The sequence below is a fragment of the Calypte anna genome, chromosome 7 (assembly GCF_003957555.1).
Source record: "Calypte anna isolate BGI_N300 chromosome 7, bCalAnn1_v1.p, whole genome shotgun sequence".
Taxonomy (NCBI): Eukaryota; Metazoa; Chordata; class Aves; order Apodiformes; family Trochilidae; genus Calypte; species Calypte anna.
Genome location: NC_044253.1, coordinates 36,505,132 through 36,524,353, shown reverse-complemented (window position 1 = coordinate 36,524,353; position 19,222 = coordinate 36,505,132). Strand labels below are relative to the sequence as shown.

The following is a 19,222-nucleotide window of genomic DNA, read 5'->3' as shown; positions in this document are numbered from 1 at the left end:
GCATCCATGTTCCAGCATAAAGAGACATATGTAGCAGAGCATCTTCTAATATAATAGGAGACTAATAACACAGAGCATAAAGGGCCAAGCAAACTTACCCAGTACCCCCAGACAAATTCCAAACTATAGGATAACATCAGATATTTTTGTCTGAAACATGCATACATAAATTTCCATCTTTGAGCAGGATATTAGTATTTTCCTTAGTGTTCTGTGTATGTTTACTAACTTAATTACTAATGCTTTATTTATCATTGCTCTGCATTCTCAGTCCATCATAAAATTACAGTTTTCACTCATTAATGAAGAATCAGTATCAACAGTGAATCAAAGTCATTAAACAAATCCAGTTTTAAAAAAAAATTGTACCTAGCTTACAGTGAGTTCATGAAGATGATATTCCACACTATCCATAAAGCATCAAACCCACTTCTGCACATTCTTCCTAACAAAAACCTCAGCGTACTTGCAACTAAATGATTATAAAGGCATTTTATAGCAACATAGGGTATTCTTTTATGATACAAGATATTCTTTTATGATACTACCAAAAAAAAAAAAAAAAAAAAAAGCAGTAAGAGCACTTTTGCTCCTTACCTCTGCTAACATAGCTTTAGGGGGAAAAACAAACAAACAAAACCCACAAACCAAAACAACAAATGCATAAGGCAAAGCCCTGGGAAACCCATCAGTACCTGAAGCAAGCTCTGGTGTAATATAATTACCACATTTCTACTCAGCTTTTGAAACGTTCTGCTTACACAAAACAACTCATTCTGACCCCGATTTACTGCTTCGCTCCTGTGCATCCTGATTTTTTCCTTAGGGATGGTATTTACCGGGGAGAACAGCGGCCTCCTTGGGTGATTTTTCAGAGCTGCAACCGACCTAGAAATGACTGAAGGCTTGGGAGGGTATCCCCAGGATCCAGATTTGAAGAAGTAGCAGCTTTAATCAGGTGGCTGAAAATAAAGGATGAGTCTGACTTATAAAGCAGTTTTTTACATTAATCCCATGCCTTGCTTAACTCAGTTTCAGGAAATGCAAGTAGGTATTCAAGTCAAACTGCTGGACTGAGAATGCTGAGTTAATTTGGAAATAATTTAAAATAGCTCTCACTAAAGCAGGAGGCCTTTAGTCTGTTTGTACATAACTTCCCAATCCTAAAATATTCCTTTGCAGTTCTGGGCCCCCCAGTTCAGGAAGGATATCGAGGTCCTGGAGCAGGTCCAAAGGAGGGCAACCAGGCTGGTGAAGGGACTCGAGCACAGACCCTATGAGGAGAGGCTGAGAGAGCTGGGGCTGTTCAGCCTAAAGAAGAGGAGGCTCAGGGGAGACCTCATCACTCTCTACAACTCCCTGAAAGGAGGTTGGAGCCAGGGGGGGGTTGGGCTCTTTTCCCAGGCAACTCTCAGCAAGACAAGAGGGCATGGTCTTAAGTTGTGCCAGGGGAAGTTTAGGTTAGATATTAGAAAGAATTTCTTTCTGGAGAGGGTGATCAGACATTGGAATGGGCTGCCCAGGGAAGTAGTGGATTCTCCGTGTCTGGAGATATTTCAAAAGAGCCTGGATGTGGCACTCAGTGCCATGGTCTAGCAACTGCAACGGTGGTTCAAGGGTTGGACTCGATGATCTCTGAGGTCCCTTCCAACCCAGCCAATTCTATGATTCCATGATTCTAAATTTGCTTGACTTTCTTTTGTGCTCCTTGCTTACATTGTAAATCCTCCCATAAAACCAGCCCTTTTTCACTGCCATTCTGCTTACATCTGAGTCTCAGCCAAGGCTTTCCGTTACCTCCTTGCTTGTTGCATAGCCTGGGTTCTTGTTCTGAGTTTATTTTCTCGTTCCACAAACATGCATTCCAGTTTTTCCTTCCAGAGCTTGTTCTTTGAACTCTCCCAGCTCTCTCTGTGCTCTCCTCCATCCCTTGTCTATGCATCTTTGTATCCCATGGGCCTCCTGTTCTCCTCAAAAGCACACACATCCAAACCATAATTCAAATTTGTGCCCCTTACAGACAATATGAAGGAAAGTAGACAGTGATTTTTTTTTTTTTAAATACTAAATTTGCAGAACCAACCAGACATATACTAAGCACTAACCAGCACCTCTTCTCTCTTTTTCCTCTAATTTCTCTCCCCTTCGCTTTGACAATCTGCTCATCTCTTTGTGTTGGACATGCTCTCCTGGTAAGAATGTCCAGCAAAGCCAAGGTTGCTACAGCAGTTAATCATAATTTATGTTTTAGTTTACAGAAACAAAAATCAGAAGAGCAGAGGCACCAGGAGGAGGAGGCAGCAAAGAAGTCACAGAATGCAGCCCAACCATGTATTTGGCAGCAGCAGCAGCAGGAGGGTTATCACAGAAAGCTTCTGCAGTTCCAGAAGATACAGCTGGAGGAAGAAGGAGCAGAGATATATAGACAGGCTCAAGCTTACTTGAGCTGCAGATAATCCAGCTGAATGGGTGGTTTCTGGTAAAGACATGGATTCAGCCTGTGAGTCTGGCATGGAATTCCTACAACACCAAGTCCCAAGCTTGCAGAACCTCAGCTGCTCCTCCTCTATTAAACAGATGCAGAAACAACAGTCCCTGCAGCCTGAAGGAGAGAAACTCCATAGCCTAGCTAGGATGCAAGATGCTGGTAGTAAAAACATCTGTTAATTTATTGAGGCTTTCATTATATACCTTCTCTGTAGCTACGTAGTGTAAAAAACCCCAAACAAACAAAAAACCAAACACCTAACAAATAAAAACAAATACCTAACAAAAGCAAGCAAAAAGCAAGCCAAAAAAAACCCAAAAAACAACCAGCCAAACAAAAAAAACCCAACAAAACCCAAAACAACCAAAACTTCTACCTTCTAACAAACAGCTGCAAGAGAAAGGCTTGAAAACCTAAATGCCAAGCAGATTTAAAAAAAAAAACCTCACGTTTGAGACAATAATCAACACTTGTAATGTCAGTAATACAACAATATTTTCTTTTGATTTGTAATTGATGAGAGAAACATTTCCTAAATAGGAAGTGTTTGAGCATGAATGAGTATTTAGCTGTTGGTGATCTGTTTCTAAGAGGCAGAAAAATGCAGACAGCAAGCAGCAGCAATGTGGTTAGGGGAGGAACAGTCAGCATCTGGTGAAGACTGCAGAAAGCCTGGAGTATGAAAGAAACTGGGAGAAAGCAAGATATGAGGCGAAGGAGCAAATAAAGAAAGAGGGAAGTGCTAGACTACCTCTAGAGGAAGGAAAAACACAAATACAGGTTTTCATCAGATCTGTAGCTACTAATCAGTACGAAGTTATTTTTTGCCTCAGTGATAACACATCTTCACACCTAGTGCCAGACTATTTAAAAACACTTCTGCAGTCAGGAGTTGTGTCAGTGCAGTTGATGCTAAAGAGCAGCACTGGCACCTCAGGAGCTTCTTAAGCTGCCCTCAGGACTCCAAGACACAATGCAGTTCTTTTGCTATTTAAGCAGTTTTCTAAGATTACCCCAAATTCCATCAGCAGTTCACATACACCTTATCTGAATTCTTTAACTCCTAATCCTACAGATTGTGGCAGCTATTTACACTACAGACAGAAGCCCAACTACGTTTCCCCACACACCTTAACTCTGATTACCTTTAGGCAGTCCACTGGATGGGATGCTTCCAAAATCCAGCCCTACCAGGACCCCAGCACACAGGAGCTGGGAATCTGCACATCACACCCAGAACAGTGCAAATAGCCTAACAGGCCTTCAGAAGGGAAACCTAGATCCATCTGTCTGTGCCAGGGACAAAATGACACATGGGGACAACAGCTGAGCAGGAATAACTCTCTCCTGGTTGCTCCACTCATGCTGTTGTGACAGGAGAACACTCTGGCCCATGAGAATGTATCCGCACAAGCCAGGATTTTTCTTCCCCCACCCATTCCAAACCTTGCTCCTGGGGCAAGTCCCATCTCCAGTCCAGGCTCAGTGCTCCAGCAGGCACTGTGTGCACTGTGTCAAAGCCAAGAGAACTACCAGTGAGACAGCAACAAGCAGAGTGTGTGAGTTTCAAGTCAAAGCACCAGCCTGCTAACCCAGTGAGGAATTCTGTGTCTATATTCCACTTTATTAACACTGTCTGCAGGCAACGAGCAGATCTGGAACATCTGCAGTTCTAACAAGCACTACAATTAGAAACTACTAGACTAGAACATGCTCAGGATATTCCTTGTCCATGAGTGTTTTCTTATTTTCAGGTACTTGAAAAAAAACTAGGCCTGAAGAACCATATAAAACAATTAAAAAAATGATTGGTGCCAGGCATAGGTTATCGTAGTGAGGTCTTTCAGTTCCAGTCTGATTCCAGATTCCAATGGGATCTGCACAGGATAAAAAAAAGAGCAGAAAAGGCAGAAAGGTGGCAGCTACAATCGGAGAAGAGGAACAGTGTGCCTTTCCAGCATTTGCAAGTGATTTGCAAGACTGCCCTGGGGTCTGTGTACACATCCTACAGATAGCAAGGAAAAGCATTCCTGCTCCACCAGGTAGCAGATACCAAGCCAGACAGCCCTCCCGAGGCTTCCCCAGAATCTTTGTCCCATCAGTTCACAGTAAGGATGGAGACCTCAGTGCTGACCCTTGGAGGCATCTCCCAAACCACAGAACTGCAGTAACCATGCTAGAGTTTGAGAACAGGCTAAGCTGCAGCAGCAAGAGGACAGCTGAGAAACCAGAGCAACTTTTCCTCCTTGCCACTCAGGTTTATCCTATTTTCTGCTTCTCTAATAGTGTCTAATGTGAGGCAGTGTAACATTTGCAGTGCCAATTCATACTGCAGTTTCCAGAGTGTCCTCTGGAGAACAACAGCCAATTTTTGCACTCTCCAAATTGAGGCTGAACCTCACTGAAGTAAATATCCATTAAGTACTGGTGCTAGAAGCAACCCAAAACTTGTTTACACCACGTCCAACTTGGGGTGTTCCTACAGTTCTGTGTGGTGCCTCAGAAATCGATCATCTTATTTAAGAAAACTTCCCTGCACAGCAATAATTCACAAGTGCTTGGAGAAGATGCATGGGTCAGCAGAGATACATTATTGTTGTATTATTTAAAATATTTTCTATTTGAAGCAGGAAAAGCTAAAAACTAGTGTGCAGTTATTGTGCTTCTAAAACAACAGTTAGTCAAAACTTGCATCAGACTTAAAACTTGAAGTCCAAAACCTGCCAACATTTACACATTCAACTTAAAAAAAATTATTTTCAAATTGATGATTTGATCATAAATTGGGGCTGGACTAGATGACCTTTAGAAGTCCCTTCCAACCCAAATTATTCTATGATCATATAAATCTAGTTATACTTGAGAATACGTAAATCCTTTAAATGTACAAGCTTTAAAAAAATTGGTAGATCTAACTTTGTAATGTACTTACCAACAAAGCTTTTATACACCATCATAGTGAATATTAAATCTATACATTTCACAACTCAAAATAAAGCAAGGATTAGCTTCCACCCTCTACTGCATTACCAATTCAATGAGAATTGTTTCCCTCTCCCAACTTTGTTCTTTTCTTAAAACACTTAAAACCATCATCAGTGGGACTCTATTCTTCCAACATGCAGGTAAGCACACAAACAAAGATAAAGAAAAATCACAGGAAATAAGATTAGTTATTTTTCTCCATCATATGAAAGCCAACCTGACTTCTGGAAACAAGCTTTAAAGTTGAGTGGTTTAGAAACTTTACACCAGATTATTATTTCAAAAAGGAATTATTTGAAACTATCAGTCCTCCCAGAGATGTGAAGAATATTCAAGCCTGCTTAATCCCAGACTTAAAAACTCAGGTTTTGTTTCAATATACAACTTCCAGGAACGTGCTTCCTATAGAAGGGGCACCAGTGCACCTATGGTGTGTGTATCTTCTCATTTTACACCAAGCTCTCAATACTGATCTTTGAGACAGTTCTGTAACTCCTGTTCCATCAAATTATCAGCACAGACATTGCTTTAGACCAGCAGCTCCACTGAGGTGCCACACGAAGTCTGAGAAAGAGGACAAAGTAATTTGTACCAAAGAGATGAATTTGAGGACAAGGTTACACAACAGAAATCAATCTTCTACTGCAGCTGCATTCTGCAGGAAACCCTCCTCCTCCATAGCCTCCAGAGGACTGAATGCAGTGCTTCAACCAGAAACTCATTTAAATGAGCACATAAAACAGATTTGAGAGAAAAGCAAAGAAAGTTAGTTCCAAATTACAGTACCAGCCTCAAAGCCAGGGATCTGGAGTCTGTTCTCAGCTCCCCTTGCAGCTTCCTCAGTGACAGTAAACTACTGTCCCTCACACCTTAGCTCCTAATTTGCAGAAAAGGGATAATGGGAATTCATCTACTAATGAGAACATAAAGATTTAAATTAAAAGATAATCTGATAACAATCACAAGGCTGTTTTCTTTCTGGACTTGTGGAACAGATATATTTAGTACTCTGAAAAAAAAAAAAAAAAAGGGAAATAAGCACAAAGAAGCCATGTTGCTCTACATCACAGCAGCAGTGTCTCTTCCCCCTAAGAACTGAATGACAGAATATTTTAAGAAAACCCCATATCCTGGCATTTTGTAAACAGAACTTTTAATCTTTAAAAAATTGCTGAGTGCAACTAGGTGTACAAAAGTATAACTAAATCAGTAACAGGACAAAAAACACAAGCATGAAAGAAAAGGCATTTCTAGCTTTACAGCAGGTGCCATAAAAACTAATTAAGTCAAAATCTGTTATTTCTTCCAACTATGCCATGACTAAAACGTGTCCCTAAATGAAGTTGGAATTCAAACTGAACTTGATTTAGCAAGTCAAATTAGAAACAAGTCCTATTTATCTGCAAAAATACTGAAGCAGGGACAGTACAGAAACATTCTCTCCTCACTACCCTGCTCAAATTCCCATCTGAGCTTTTATAACCAGTAACATTCCCAAAATGACCCTTTGGAACCTGCAGCTAGGTTGATCAGAAAGTGGACCCTCGTCATGATGCCTGCTGCACTACCATGACACTTCCATATCATCCATCAGAGGGAAATGATGTAGTGGTACCATAATCATATGGAATGTGAACATTAAAAACATCTTCATATTTCCTTCCAAGTTGCATTTTCAGTTTAGCTTTTGTGCATGAAGTGAAGCTGTATGTAACTATGTGAATACTCTAACAAGAAAACAGACAGCTAGTAGTCTGAAATAGCCACCTACAAAACAAGGAGATCCAAGTATTTTACTAGGGCAAGCTGAAAAAAAAGTAACCTTTTTTGAAATGAGGTATATTTACAAAGCACTTCCTTTTTTTTTTCTGGCTTCAAGATGTAGTTACTGGAGAAGCATGCCCTAATTATAAATATTAATGGTTTTACTCGTTTCCAAACATTTGAAAAGAAAATGCAAGTTGTTTATAAAATTGTTTTTCTTGTTTATTTTAAATGAAGCTGGTACAGACAATGTCCATTCAAAACCCACGTCCCAGGCCAAAAGGTACAAACAAGAGTGTCAAAGTAACACCAGTTGTCTGCTGTGAACATTCTTGCATGAATACCTGCGTGTACTAATTGCTATATGAAGTTAAAATGCTTCTGGGCTCTTCTGGCAAGATTTAAGCATCATTAGGGTTTTCAACTTTATGTCTTCAGCAAAGCCATCTCTGGAGCAAAGTACAGATGACAACAGTTCTAGCTTTTCCTTTTCCCACTCGATCGTCTTCTTTGTCGGGCCATCAGCACACTTTAAGCAAAACAGCTCTGAGTTATGGACACACAATTTCTCCAGTTTAGTTCTCTGAAAAACTTCATCTCGCACTGAAAGTTATAGTCCAGGAGTGAAACAGTCACACATCAAAACTTCAGGGCAGATATGGAAGTCATTAAGAACACTCTCCCACCTGGCAGATCTTACAGCCCCCGTGCCTGAGATGCAGGAACCTAGCAACATACAAATGCATGTGTGCACGTGTACTTCTAGAGGGGAGGGCAGGAGGGAAGGGGGGAGCAGGGCTGCAGCTGGATCACAAAAGTTCAGCACAATGAAAACAGAAACAATAGTGTATAATGAGCACGAGAATTCAAAATACCAGACGCCTGAAAATAAACTCCCAGAGATGGGGTGCCAGTTTCAATTCAGTGTTGAACACCACATTACAAAAGAACTATTATTTAAAAATAAAAAAGGATTAAAGGGGAAGAAAACAGAAGGATCTAAACTGTTGAGTGACCCCCTGTCTGTTCCTGATAAACTTCAATCACATCTTCCTCTTCCATCCCCAGCTGTAAGAACAAAGAAAAAAACCAGCATGTAATTGTCATAAATCTGGTGTACTGCATCCAGGTCCTAGACAAATTATACAGTGTTTTGTTCCTCTGCCCCATCGTAATTCATAGGAGACAAAAAGCACTCCAGTCATCATCTCACAAGATGACACGTGAATTTTAGTCCTTTTCCTTCAGCTTTGTACATCTCAGTCAAAACCAAGCTCTACCAGTGAAGTCCAGATCTGCTTGTGAAGCAGTACATATCAGCCATGTGCTTCACCTCCCTCCAAACCCCTTCCCGGGACACAGATGCACAGGAGCACAACCAACACCCTCCTGAATGCACCAGCTGCACAGCCAGCTGAGGATGAACACTGTGAGCACACCACCAGCTCAGAGTACAGCTAAACCCTACAGCTTGTAACTCCAAGCCTCTTTGCAAGTGTGCACTCAGTGTTCAGGATCACAACACACCAGTTCATCTGATTTTCAGAAGGCCATAATTCAAGTGTCTCTTCCTGCTTTGTCATAACCATTGGTGGAAGTCACTGGGCAGCTCAAGTAACCTGTGTTTTGTTTGTTTACCTGGAGCTAATAAATGTGAACTGCACACATATTCATCCCAAAGTCACACTGCAGCTCTGTCTCAACAACTGGGAAGTTCCATTGGTAGATTTATTTTTTTTTTCTCTCTGGTAAGCAGTGACTACATTCTCTCTCCTGAGAGAACACGAGGCCTAATCAGCCTCCCTCTGAACTTCGTATCAGCCTTATCAGAGATTCTAGTTACACAAACAAATTCAGACTATGTTTGACTAAATATAGTTTAAAAAGTTGGCTGTGTTTCAAGAAACACCATTCTGGTTAACAGCCCAGCAGATCAGAGAGCAGTCAGTTTGGTATTCAGTTTCTCTGGTGAACTATGACACTTCTCCTAGGAAGAAACTCACCTCCTTGGGGGTATGATTATCAGTAATTCTCTGACCCTCGAAGAGGAACCTGAGTGAATTCATTGGAACACCCTACAGAAAGAAACAGATGTACAAGAAAAACAACAATTTACTGAAACTTGTATGAATTTACAAGAAACCACAAGCAAACATACAATTTTAATAAAAATTCCACATGGGAAAGTAAAAAAAGAAAGCGTTAGTTCCTGTTATGCAGGGAGCTCAGCTATTCTGCTGCAAGCTTGGAACATGACAGTGCTGAAACACGTGTGTGTTCTCAAGTCTCACTAGAATTCTAACTCAACAAGCTGGAAGTTTCCTTAGCTTTTTTTTTTCCTTGTATTCTTTTATTTATGAAGTGCTGGCTGCATCCTGCCTTCCACAACAACTTTACAGGTGAAGGTCCAGCTTTCATCTGAGCTGTGTACCACCTTTACTAAAGGTCCTAAGGCAGCAGGGGAACACAATGTCTACTTCACAAACCCTTGCCCTTGCTCTCCCAACATTTTACCACCACAGGAGGGAACAGTGGCCTTGACTTCTGCCACTTCTGGAGAAGCTCTGTACTGGGGACAAGAAAGAGCAGAGATGGAGGAGTTAAAAAGGAACAGCATTCAAGCAGGGAGAACAGAGCATCCCAATGGTAAAAAAATTTAGGCTGCATCTTTTTCTTTCAAATCATGAGCAAACAGTGAAATATAACCTGGTCTGTGCACCAATTACATCTTAGAACTATTGTTAGCAAATAACCAGGCAGAAAAATTCACAGAAAGACAGCTTTTCACACTGTTCCAACAACCCCTCTGGCCAGCTTAGAAGAAATGTTCATGGCTTCTTTACCACAGAACTGCTACATGATACCTAAAACAGTACTGACTGCTGATCTCCTTAATCAGAGAATCTAGAATTCAGCCTGGGAGACAGATATAGTTGTGTTTATTCAAGCATGTATTTCTTTCATAAAAAAAAATAAAAAATTCCATAAACATATATATTCATCAGCCAGTAAGAATGCTGCATTCATTACTTCCAAAACCTTGTTTTAAAAAACACCAGGATTTCAAATTTATCACAATTTTAACCATTTGGACACAAAGATATCAGGTGTATCTTTTCTTTGTTCCTGCTCTGGAAGGAGAGCAAAAAAGAACATCTTCTATAAAAGAACACTTCAATTTACAAGTTCCATGTATCTCAAGGTATTCTGAAAAAAAAACCCCAAGTATTATTTATTTTATCTCCTGAAGAGAATTCCAACACAGTTATTCAAGAAAAGACTGTACAAGGTATCTATCCCCAAAGCAGGAGGGTAAACTAGGCCAGGCCTTCTGGAAATAACAGCAGTGAATCCTCAGTCTCTGCCACAGCATCTGGAAAATGTATTTTCTTTGTTATGCAACAGGAAGTTTTTTACCTGCACCCACCATTAACATCACAGATTTCTTGGACTTAGGGCATAAGAGCCAGTGCTAATCAATTACCATATTAATGGCTGTAAGCTGCAGCATTCCAGGGCTTTAAGGGAACTTTGCTTGGAGACAGGATGTTTTACAGTAAGTATAAATGCATGCCTGAGCACTCTAAAAGGTAAAGTTTCTGAGTAGCCACTAATATATTTTCAAACAGTAATATTAAATTTATTACAAAAATCACAACTGTTGCAAGTAGAAATGCCTTTACTTGGCAAAAGAAATTAAGAGACCTGTTATATTTGTACTGCCACATGCTTGTCCTTGTTGAGACAGAAGCTTGACTGTCTCAACAAATGTCTGTTTGAAAGCACAGTGCAAAAAGCTGAAGTGTTCAGCTTCATTTCATTTTTTGAAGAGAGTGTCATTGTTTCACAAACCTGTCTTTGACAGTATGATTCTTTGAGTTTCTTGAGGTGTGTTGTCATTTTCACCTTGAAGTGAATTTCACTGCTGTCCTAAGAACAGAAAGGAAAAAAGTTACTCCCTTTGTAGAAACTGCTTACTTAACCTGTGCCAATTTTAAGGCTTTTAATAAGAAAAACTTAAAACTAATATGGAATGCAGTTCAACTATCACCGTGCATGCCTTGGTGCATCATAAAATGAACCTCCAGGATGATTTATCACTAATTCATTATGCCCTTCCACAGGAAGCTCTACTTTAGAACAGATGGTATAGTACAGCCTCAGGCTCACTATGGAGGGTTTAGATTGTAAAGCACTAAAACCCATACAGGGTTCAGTCTGTGGTTCCATCTTTACCCAGCTGATGTGCTTAAGAAACAGAAACACACATACACAGGGGACTTCTGCTCTAAGATTCCCAGAGAGACAAGTTAGAGCTTGCACTTCAAAATATATACAAAACCTCCTCCAACTACAGTAATTATCTAGAAGTGAGGATACAAGCAGACTTGGCAAGGCAACACTAACCTCAGGAGTTACTCATTATTCTATACCCTTTCTCTCAGTCATAAGAAATGAGTAACTACAACTGTCAAAATGGCTACAGACAAAATAGTCTGCAAGAGGTTCTGTAAAATAAGCATGCAGGTCACATTTAGCTTTTGAATGCATTCTCATCCTTGTCAATTAAAGCAGCAAGAGGTAAGTAAGTTTGTGTTAGTCCTGCTTTAAGTCCTCCATGTCCAGTCAACAGCACAGCACTTGTGCTAACACCAAGTCATGTGAACCAGAGGTTCTTTGCACAGAAGGACTTCTGTTCAAGAAGGATTGACATTCACATTCCAACACAACTTGAATTCAGACTTATAATCCACCATTCACATAATGAATAATAATCATAATTTACTTCTACCAACATGCCAGCCAACAGAAACCTCCTCTCCCTACACAAAAAGCTGACCTCACGTACATGAACTGTAAGGACCCAAACGTATCGATTTTGCCACATTTTAATTAATTTCCTTAGCTAAATCAATCCCCTAGTCTTAAAATGGGGATCACACTGACCAGATCCTGAGTCATAAGGATAAATGACTCAAGCTTTTAAAAAAAAACCACACCAGAGTATATTAATACACATTACTGGCAATTGCTAAGTGTTTTATGGCAGGGGAGGATCCACACTGAAGAGGTATCAGTTTTCATTTTTTAATTTCTACAACACAAAAACTCACAAACAAATTCTTATGTAAAAACTCACCTGCCCAATGACTTTGAGTTTGATGTATTCCCCTTCTTTCTTATCTCCCAAGTCCTCAGCCGAAGGTTTTGCTTCCTGGAAAGAAAAAAAAAAAACAATCTGTCCAGTGAAAATAACCAAGTGTTGAACTGTATGACAGTTGTGGTTATCCTCCTTATTATGTGAAAGCAGACTACCCAAGGCACCTTATTTCTTCCTTTCTGTGTGTGAGAACTTATACACAGCATTAGGAAAAGCTGATGGGCCAACTGTGGAGAGTTTAATTAATGACAGAAGAGAAACACTCCAAAGAATGTAACAGCTGAGAGAAGGATCATATGGAAATAGATGACACAAAGGTGTACTACAAAGGCTCAGATATTTGACAGAAACAAAGCACATTGTGAGGAGGGTAAGCAGAAAGCACTTGTGGCATCAACTCTAGTTACTACTTTCAAAAGGATGCTCAGCCTTCCTATTTTCTGTGACAACAAAACACCCCTAATGAACAGCTTCCTTCTAGCACGTTGAAGACCACAATTCTTAAACACTGAAGCTCATCAAAAGGGTTTAGGTGTTATGTTCTCTAAGACATGAACTAAGGACACAGAAGTGTTGGTGTTAGCAGCTGACAGGTAAGACAACTGAGAGCTCAGGTCCTGTTAACCCCAGCCCTTGCCTGTCCCTACAGATCCCAGGTCAGGCCTCCAGCTGCATTCCACTGCAGCACAAAGGGGTTTTACACAGACACTGCCTCAGGTACAAGTGGCACTTGATGAAGAAATCTTCCCAAGCAGACAGAAACAGAGATACCCTCATGATGTTTACAATCTTCCTTTTATAGTTTATTAACACAATAGAAAAAACAAGCAAAATATGTACAAGTACCTACCATATACATTTTATGAGGTCTGAAAAGAGTTTTTGCTGAGTATACAGAAAAATTCCTTGTACGACTAGACTTGAACTTTAGGGTCAAGCCCCAAGGAACTATGTAGTAACATTCTATACATAGTCCATCCAGATAGGACTTTATATCCATATTAAAATGGTGGACAAGCCTTTTCAAGTATTTTTTTCCCCCTAACAAGGTTGAAAAATGAACAATTTCTCTGAATGCTGGCAATTCGGGGATGGGCAGAGGGGGGAGTCTGCAAACACCTTTCTTGTCTGTACCAGCCTCAGTCTGGAGGAAAGAAAGAGAGAGGAAGTGCTCTTTGGATCAGTTTGACTCACTGCCTTAAGCCAGATCCATTCTGCTTCTGTGATGACAAGAAAGGAGGAGCCAGAGACTTTACCTACTTTTAATTTATTGGGTTTTAATACCCACCTGGGCACAACCTGGACTGCTGGGACTGACTCATCACTCACCAAGCTCAAGCACAAAAACTGACCCCAAGCTTTCAAGAAACTAAGATACCCTCAAGTCCCAAATCAAGTCACTTAAAAGGTGTGAAAGGAACCTTCACCGTGCTCCCCAAAGTTTTCCCTTTCCAACACAGCTGAACTCTAACCTCATGGGGCTATTTGCAGGAATAAAAATACACTGGATTCCATTCCTGACTAACAAGAGAAAGGAAAACAAGAACCTTTGGCTTGTTCCAGTAACTTGCACAACCAGCATTTTTGCTGTCCCTCTGCAGGACTACTAACCTCTAGGAACCAGAGATACAGATCTCTACACATCTGAACTCTGTAACTTCAAAACTGCCCCAGGATTTATTGTCACTGAAATATATACCAAGATATCCCTGCTCAGCTTTCCACAACACACCTGCACAAGGTACAGCAAACCATCACAGCTACTGTGGCAGTGCCTCTGGCCAGTGGGAGTGGGAAACAATTATTTGGAAGATGTTTGATTCCTACTCTCAGGGAAAGAGGGCTCTAGTGCTAAAAAGGAATATGGGAAGCAGCAAACAGCAGAAACAGCAGAGGGAAGTGGAGTCTCAAAGGTTCATACAGTAAGGATGCTGTATGAAGCTCTCACCCATGAAATAAGAGCAAATGAGCTGTTATTTCAGGGGAAAAAAAAAAAAAAGAAAAGAAATAAGATCGACTCAGTGTTGACAATGCCAATAATTGGAGCTTAAAAAGAGTATTTGAAATCAGAACACAACAAGACTCAGCAAGTCTGAAACAGCTCCCTGCATTTTGTGAGTGAACTACACTGCTATTCAAGGCCAAATCACAAAACCAACACAAACCCCTCAAGAACAAAGAAAGCAAGGAACCTGCAAAGTTACTAAACTACAAGCAGTCACTAACAAAACTCTGGATCAGCATTCTGCAAGAAAGTCTTCACATTTTTACTCACACTGTGAAAAGAACTGGTGTTCAGGCATCTCCTGAAACAGTACACTGAAAAAGACTATCACACAAACAGAGCAGGAATGCCACACTATAAAAAGGAATACCACTTTCTGAATTGCATCAGATTCCTCAAGTTTTGAAGGTGTCCTTCCACAGCTTTCCTAAACAGCACAAAATGAAGCTTCTAGTGCTGTCTCAGATTAATATGGAAACACTAAGTTCATGACACCAAAAAAAGCACACAAAGCTTCTTGGAACACACTGGTGTTGCTATTGCAGCTAATTACACCACAAAACAAACACTGTAAGGCAGTGTCTTGTAGCTTTCCTCCTCTGACTTTCTGAAGTGATCAAACTTCAACTTCTAAGCCTAAAAAACCCCATATACTCAGGACATTTCAGGTAACCTCTCAAAAAATTACTAGAGGAATTGGACTTGAACACAGACAAACTCTTGCATTTGTTATAGGAGCAAAACCACATACAAACTACAGCTTTTTTTATTAGTAGCACACCAAGAGATAAAAATGCCAGCATCTAGACTCAAAGTAAAACCAGCCTGAGACCCTTGAAGGGAGAGGAAAAACTATTCTTTTTGCTTCTGCTTAGATCCCACCAAGCTGCCATGTGTTTTTTGAAGCCTGCCCTTCTTCCAAGTGTCTTTACTTAGCATAAAGGTTAATTTCCTATTGAAGCAACTGAATCAAGTACATTTATTTACACTAAAATGACAAACCAAATTATCATAACTGGTGACAAACTGTATCCTCTTAATTCCAGGGCACAGCAAGGAAATCAGTGTAAGCAACACAGAATTTTGAGTACTCCAATTATTTCTGCAGGGCTGATAAGCAGAGGAGTGAGATTTACAGTGCTGCATTACTGCACATTATACTGTAACTTCTGTTTAGCTCCTGTTGCACAGTTCCCCCCAAAGTGTATGACAACACATAACACTTAGCTATCCAAAAAAGGTAAAAAAATAAATCTGAAACCAAAGCCTTTTAAGACATGCATCCAAACAAGGTGCATATGATGAATTTTACATACTTGGAGCATTCCCAAAGAACAAACACGTATGTGTTTTAGCAGAACTTGCCTGGAGAAGGAATTACCTAATGAAAGCTGCTATGTGTTAAAACATGCCTTGCTTCACAAACGCAGGGAGCTACAGAGCGGGTCACGTGAAGATCCAGCTACAAAATCTAGTTCAAAACCTGACTTTTGGGGTTTTTTGCTGCCACTTTCCCGTATTTCACTCCTCGGGAAAGCGTCCTGCCGGGTGGCAGCAATAGCTGAGCTCCTGGCTGCACTCCCACAGGCAGAGAGGCAGCATCACATCCCATCACATCCCCCCAGGGCATTGATCCCTCATTGTGCTGCAGAACCGAGCCCGGGGAGGAAGCCCACCGGGACACACGGCTCGCACTCCCGGGTCACCGCGTACCACGGCCGTTCCCCAAAGCAGACACACTGTGTGCTAAGCCTACCCTCCTCTTGGGATACTTGTGAGTTCCTGGCTGGCACTCCTGCTGTTCTTGACTTCACCGCACTGCAACAAACATCATTCGTAGCTACTGACATTGATTTTTCCAAAGTCGAACCGTCACGACAAAGTTAGAAAACACTGCCTTACAAAGGCAAGGCGAAAAGACTAAAACAAACCAAACAAAAGCCCGAATAAACAAACAGAAAAGCAGAACACCAAACCGGAACGCTGTTTTAGTTTTCCACCAGCAGCCTAAAGCAAGAGCGGTAAGCAAAGGGAGCCAAGCGAGCCGGGAACCCGTAGTACAAGAAGTGACCATTTAACCTGCAGCTGGACAGTCAGAACCGACCCGAACGTGAGGATGTGCCAGGAGCGGAGGGAGGACGGGAAGTTTAACAGAGCCTGGAGTTCCCCAGCCCTCCCGGGGCAGAGAGCGGAGCCGGCAGGCCGGGCCCAGCCCGCACAGAGCAGAGCATCCTGCCGGAGCTGGGACACGGAAAACGAAAGGGAACAACAACTGCTGGGCAACACGGCTCGGCCCTCGCTGCGCTCCCGGGCCTCCAGCGCCGGGGCTGTGCGGGCCCAAACCCGCCCCGAGTCCCGAGCGGAACCGAACGGGGGATGGAGGAACAGACGGGGAGAGGGAGAGGGGATGGGGCGCGGGCTGGGCCGAGGCCGGGGACCGGCTGCCCCCCGCCGCAAACATCCCCCCGGCGCCTTCCAGGCGGCGAAAGCTCCGCCGGTCCCGGTTGCGTCGGGGGTCCGCAGTTGCCGGTACCTGGTCAGACATGGCTCGGCCCCGTTGCGTGCGGCAGGCTGGGCTGGGCCGCGGCTCCGTCCGCTCCTTTCTCTGCCCGCAGCGCAAACACAGGCCGAGGCGGGCGGGACTTCCTCTGCGCCTGACATCACTTCCACACCGGGCCGGACCGCCCACCGCACGGGACTTGCCGCCGAACCGGCACCGCGGGGGCGAGGCGGGACAGCCACACGGGCATCCCGGGGCTGTGAGAGAGGCAGCGGACACCGGGCAGCGAGCCTGGCAGGGCCCAGACTCCTGAGAGGATGTTTGGATCACAACTGATAAAATACTGCACCAGGGAGGGGAGAAGAACGTCAAGAGAACCAACAGAGATGCTGTGCAGAGCTACAGAGTTCAGAGTCTCTTCTGAGACAAGGGCGAGCAGGCAGGAGAGCCAGCTGTGTGTGTGCTGTGCCAGGAGCTTACACAAAGCACCAGAACAAGGCACTCAAGGGCTCCACAGCCACACACGATACCACGGAACAGAGGGACAGACAACTCTGTCCTCAACACTACCTCCAGTCACAACTGAAAGCAGCTTTAAGAGCAGTAACCTTCTTTAAGAGTAACCTTACAGCAATAAGGTTAACACCCAGCGTGAAACCGGAATGTAATTCTTCATTTTACCCATTCCTCTACGCAAACTTGTAACAAAAGCTGCTACTGGCACAAGACAGAATATAGCTATCGTCCTTACACACGCTAACACCACAGGCACACCACTGAAACACACTACAGTGACAATACCTCCCTTCCCTTTACCCAGCCTGCTAAAAAAAGCCCCACATCCCCTCCATCTAAATGTACCTACATGAGCTTCTTCCTACAAACGCTAAAACTCATCCTGCTGCCTCCTCCTCCTCTTCTTCCTCCTGCTGCTGCAGCAGCCTCCATTAAGACTTCTTCCCTAATAACCTTATTTTGTTCTAAGGGCTTTTATATCCTCTGTAATTTCTCCATCTGCAGCTTATCTTCATCACCTGAAGTCACTGCTGTTCCTTCACACCCACCTGGTTTAAGAGACAACAGATGTTAGTGCTTTCCTCAAAACTGCAGCACAAAGCCTCCTTGGGCTGTCAAAAACAAATTTCCTATAAAGCTGGATCTTAAGAACAATCTATAATGTCATCATGCCAATATCTTTGCTTGAGAGCAGTTAGTGCTGCACAGAGTGCTCTAAATCAGGCAACCAAGCAACATTTACACTAAAATTTGCTCTTTTCAACAGCAGCTGGGAGCCAGCAGCACCAGCACTTTAAAACTCGGGGGAACCTGGAAAGTGCCTTTCAAGTTGAGCTTAATTTATTTGGCAGCCTTATTAGTTGTGAGACCTTAAAATAGGTTAAAGCACTTTCCTTCGGAAAAAAAAAAAAAAAAAAAAAAAAAAAAAAAAAAAAAAAAAAAAAAAAAAAAAAAAAGAAGAAAAGCGCAAATACCCATGTTTCTGGCTATTTACTTTCCAGTGTATTTCTCAGCAGCAGCAGAAGGAAGGCAGGCGTGCTGACTCACAGGGCCAGTCGGAGGAATGCCCGGTATGGAGCACGCCCCGGGTCCATTTGGACTCTCCCCGCGGGCAGGAGCACCCGGTTCCCAGGGGAGGCCCGGTGTGCGGGGAGCGGCCCACGTACGGCCTACACCGACACACCGCCTGCCCGCAGGCCCGGAGAGCGGCTCAGCACACAAAGCAGAAGCCGTCAGGAATGGACGGCTTTGGGCCGGAACCTCTGCATCCCGGGGACACCGCAGCAGCGCCAGGAAGCCCTGCAGCCCTGAACAGGGGATGCCGGCCGTCTGGCGCCGCTCTGTCAGGGAAACGCGGCTGTTAATACACAGGCCTGATCCTCACAGGTAACGTCAGGTAACGCCGGTACCGTACGGTGAGGTAACGGAGGTAACACCGGTACCGTACCGTGAGGTAACGTGAGGTAACACCAATACCATAACGTGAGGTAACACCGGTACCGTACCGTGAGGTAACGGAGGTAACGCCGGTACCGTACCGTGAGGTAACACCAATACCATAACGTGAGGTAACACCAGTACCGTAACGTCAGGTAACACCGGTACCGTTCCGTGAGGTAACGGAGGTAACACCGGTACCGTACGGTGAGGTAACGGAGGTAACACCAATACCGTAACGTCAGGTAACACCGGTAGCGTTCCGTGAGGTAACGGAGGTAACACCGGTACCGTACCGTGAGGTAACTGAAGTAACACCGGTACCGTACCGTGAGGTAACTGAAGTAACGCCGGTACCGTCCCGTG

General features: G+C 42.9%; 1 protein-coding gene across 1 annotated transcript; it reads right to left on the bottom strand.

The window, feature by feature from the left end:
• Positions 1-7,419: 7,419 nt before the first annotated feature.
• Positions 7,420-17,120, bottom strand: SUMO1 (small ubiquitin like modifier 1). The gene is made up of 5 exons (XM_030454381.1): positions 16,937-17,120; positions 12,378-12,452; positions 11,090-11,167; positions 9,241-9,312; positions 7,420-8,305 (listed from the first exon to the last, which is right to left on the bottom strand). The coding sequence occupies exons 1-5, from the start codon at positions 16,946-16,948 to the stop codon at positions 8,237-8,239; spliced, it is 306 nt and encodes a 101-aa protein (XP_030310241.1). The 5' UTR covers positions 16,949-17,120; the 3' UTR covers positions 7,420-8,236.
• Positions 17,121-19,222: the final 2,102 nt, after the last annotated feature.

Coding starts and splice junctions, on each gene's coding strand:
- SUMO1 (XM_030454381.1), bottom strand. Junction 9,313..11,089: donor AATCATACTGTCAAAGACAG/GTTTGTGAAACA, acceptor TTCTTTCTGTAG/GGTGTTCCAATGAATTCACT. Junction 8,306..9,240: donor ATAATCATACCCCCAAGGAG/GTGAGTTTCTTC, acceptor TTGTTCTTACAG/CTGGGGATGGAAGAGGAAGA.